Here is a 3,050-nt window from a genome sequence, read left to right on the forward strand (position 1 = left end):
GTGGTTGTATGATAAACAATGACTGAAGTCACCATAATAGCAACCTAAATCTTAACTTTTTATTTTTAATTTAGTATGCATTAGAGTAACATTTTGTATTTCTTTTATTGTCCCTCATTGGGGAGGGGGGGGGGGAGTGGAAATCAATAAAATATTTCACAGTTGGATTCAATCCTACAATCCATTCCAGTGCTTATTTGAGCTTTACTGCACAGTGCATTTCACCCTTGCCCAAAAGGCTCAGGGTGAATGGTTTTGCCATGCAGTGCACCTATAACCTATTGTAAACAATTTGTCTTGCATGGTGGACATCGCTAAAAGTTGTCAAGAGAGATGACTTACTTTCCTGACTGACACTGTAACAGGGGCTCAAAACTGATGTAGATAATTTCTATACTATACACACACACACACTAATGACTAATAAAGACAGAAAGGCATGTTGAAATATGTGATGAGGCTCTAAGATGGTGGTCATTTTGATAGTTTACGAACAGGCCAGGACGAGAAGCAAACTACCTTAATCCCCCAAGCTCTTTGCAATACAAGACCTTACATAACATTTTGTCAGGTTGACCATTCACTTGATCCTGCCATGCAACACACTGTGTAAATGCAGGGCTGTTAAATTTAAAGTATTTCTCTCCTATAATTCACTGGTTACACTGGTACATAATCTGAAATTTTCGATGTTACTTCCTTAAGTACTGTGATAATAAAAAGGTAAATGCCAAATCAGCAAAATTTTCCTACAACTGTTAGCGGGATATGACCTTACACCACATACCTTTCTTCAAGTTTTTCTTTTTTCACAAGAACAATACTCTAAATAATCACTCAGAAAATAGTTCCAACTCAAAACCACCCAAACCACCCCATATCCCCCCCCAAAGAGAGGGAAAAACTGCCTCTCAAGACCAAGTTTAGAGCCTCCTTTTAGCCTCATTACCGAAACGGTTGTTTATGCCACAGCCTTTTTGTTGGGAGTTGGATAAAATTTATAGTTCCCATGTTTCTAACTTTTTGCTAACACAGCTGATATCGTGCACACACCAGTTTGGTATGGTGAAAGGGAGGTCCCATTATGTGTGGGGTAAAAAGGGTCAGTCAATCAAATACGTGAAACGAAGAGAAAACTGTAAACATCAAGAAAAATGACTATGACAGTCAAGTCAAATAGTTAAATGGAATGAGTAAAATAATAAAATGTTTACATAATTAGAGTAATTGAAGGGTAGATGTCAATGGAATGAATGAATGAAATACGCAAGTATAGTGGGTAAGCAAATGAGTGGAATTTAGTGTATCAATTGAATGACATGAGGTGCATAAAACGAGTGTGAGTGAGTGTGGGATCCTTGTAGAGATTACTGATAAAGAGAAGAGGAAAATATCCCTCAAAGACTTACCCTGAGTCCAACACAAATGATCAACAAAAAGGTACTCACCCATACTGTAGATTCCTTGAGGTAGCATCCTCTGTAGGTTACTGTGTTTGGGTGACGGAGATTACGCAAGAACCTTATCTCCTTCAGGATGTCTTGCCACTTTTCTGCACTTTGTTTTCCATTGTAGGACATTTTCTTGATAGCCACCACCTGAAAAGAAAATTAGTGCAGGGGCTGAAAAATTTTGTTGAGTGTAAAACTTTCTTTGACAAAAAAGCCTTAGAAAATTAAGGTAATACCTGGAACGTACGAACTAAATTTCTCAAAAGTTTCGAAATCCTGAGAAGTCTACTTCAAACACCTAAAAACACAATAAAACACCAACATTTTAAAAATAATCATTGGATTGGCTGCATAAGGGAACTATACTAATGGTGGAACCTAATGTCCTATGCATGAAATCTGGCAGAGGGGGAGGGGTCATTAGCTGAACAGAAACCATCAATGAGCAAGGCCTGGCTGATCGTCTTTGCACCACTCGTTCACACACACAGGTTAATTCTGTAGAATAACTAATGTCTTATGAAGTATAGCTCGTTACATTTCCTTGCAATTTGGGGAAAATGTTGAGCTTACACTAAATAAAGGCATGAGCCTCTCCAGAACTCATAATATGTGACGTATGGGAGAAATCAATAGGGTATAAGCTAGTAGCAAAGTGGTCTTAAGACATCAAGACAAGACAACATTACTGGACAGAGAATTTGGAAAAAATCTGTACATTTTATCAATTTACACAACTTTGGACTACCTATAGACCAAATCAACCAATATATATTATGGCCATGAGACACCTTGGAATATTGGTAACAGTAAATGACATCACACATCATGACGTGACATTGCCCATTCATATTCATAAGATGGGCAACTGGAATAAACACGTAATTATAAAATCTAAACTCCTGATCATCAATACTCTGTTCTTAGTAATTTTTCAATTGTAAATATTGAGAATCACTTTAATTTTAACAAGGAAAATAAGGTGCAGCCTCCACTCCACAATACTTACTTCCTTGGATGTAACATGTCGTGCATAGTACACTGCTCCGAAACTGCCATGGCCAATTTCCCGCAAGTCATCAAAAACACGGTCAGGATCCTCTCTTTCAAACAAGTCGGCCACCTCTGGATTCCGGAGGCTCCCGGGCCGAGTGATGGTGGCCATTTTGGAGATGTGGCAGCCGAGGCTTACGCAGCGGCTACGTCCACCTTCTTGTTACATCACTTACAACACTCCTTGCAACTGGAAAAGGATAAGAAAATTATAGATTTGCTCCAAGGATAGAGTATAACAATGTGACATCAAACTCATAGAAGAGAGCAAGGCTGAAAGTAACAGAGAGACCAACACTCAGCAGCTATTAAGTTATACTCATCAGCTTTTGCCTGAAAGAATGCTTGGTTGGCATTTTCAAATTGTGTAGCATTGATATGGACTCCAGTTTACAAGTTAATACATAATCATATTCCTTCTCCTTTAATCAATTTTAGTTGCTCTATTCTAAAGCATTTATTCACACCTAATACAGCTGGACAACTTGTAACAAAACAATTTATTTTACATCAATCAATTATTTTTCAAAACAGATTGCACTGAAT

General features: G+C 37.9%; 1 protein-coding gene across 1 annotated transcript in view; it reads right to left on the bottom strand.

Annotated features, from left to right (window-relative positions):
- The window catches only part of LOC119582066 (serine/threonine-protein kinase Tao-like), a gene marked incomplete at its 3' end in the record, with an annotated part of 16,180 nt that overhangs the window by 4,643 nt on the left and 8,487 nt on the right, over nt 1-3,050 (bottom strand). Inside the window, 2 exon segments of the mRNA XM_037930306.1 lie at nt 1,449-1,598; nt 2,461-2,694. Coding sequence (XP_037786234.1) covers nt 1,449-1,598; nt 2,461-2,616 — 306 coding nt within the window.

This window comes from Penaeus monodon, chromosome 15 (assembly GCF_015228065.2).
Source record: "Penaeus monodon isolate SGIC_2016 chromosome 15, NSTDA_Pmon_1, whole genome shotgun sequence".
Classification (NCBI taxonomy): Eukaryota; Metazoa; Arthropoda; class Malacostraca; order Decapoda; family Penaeidae; genus Penaeus; species Penaeus monodon.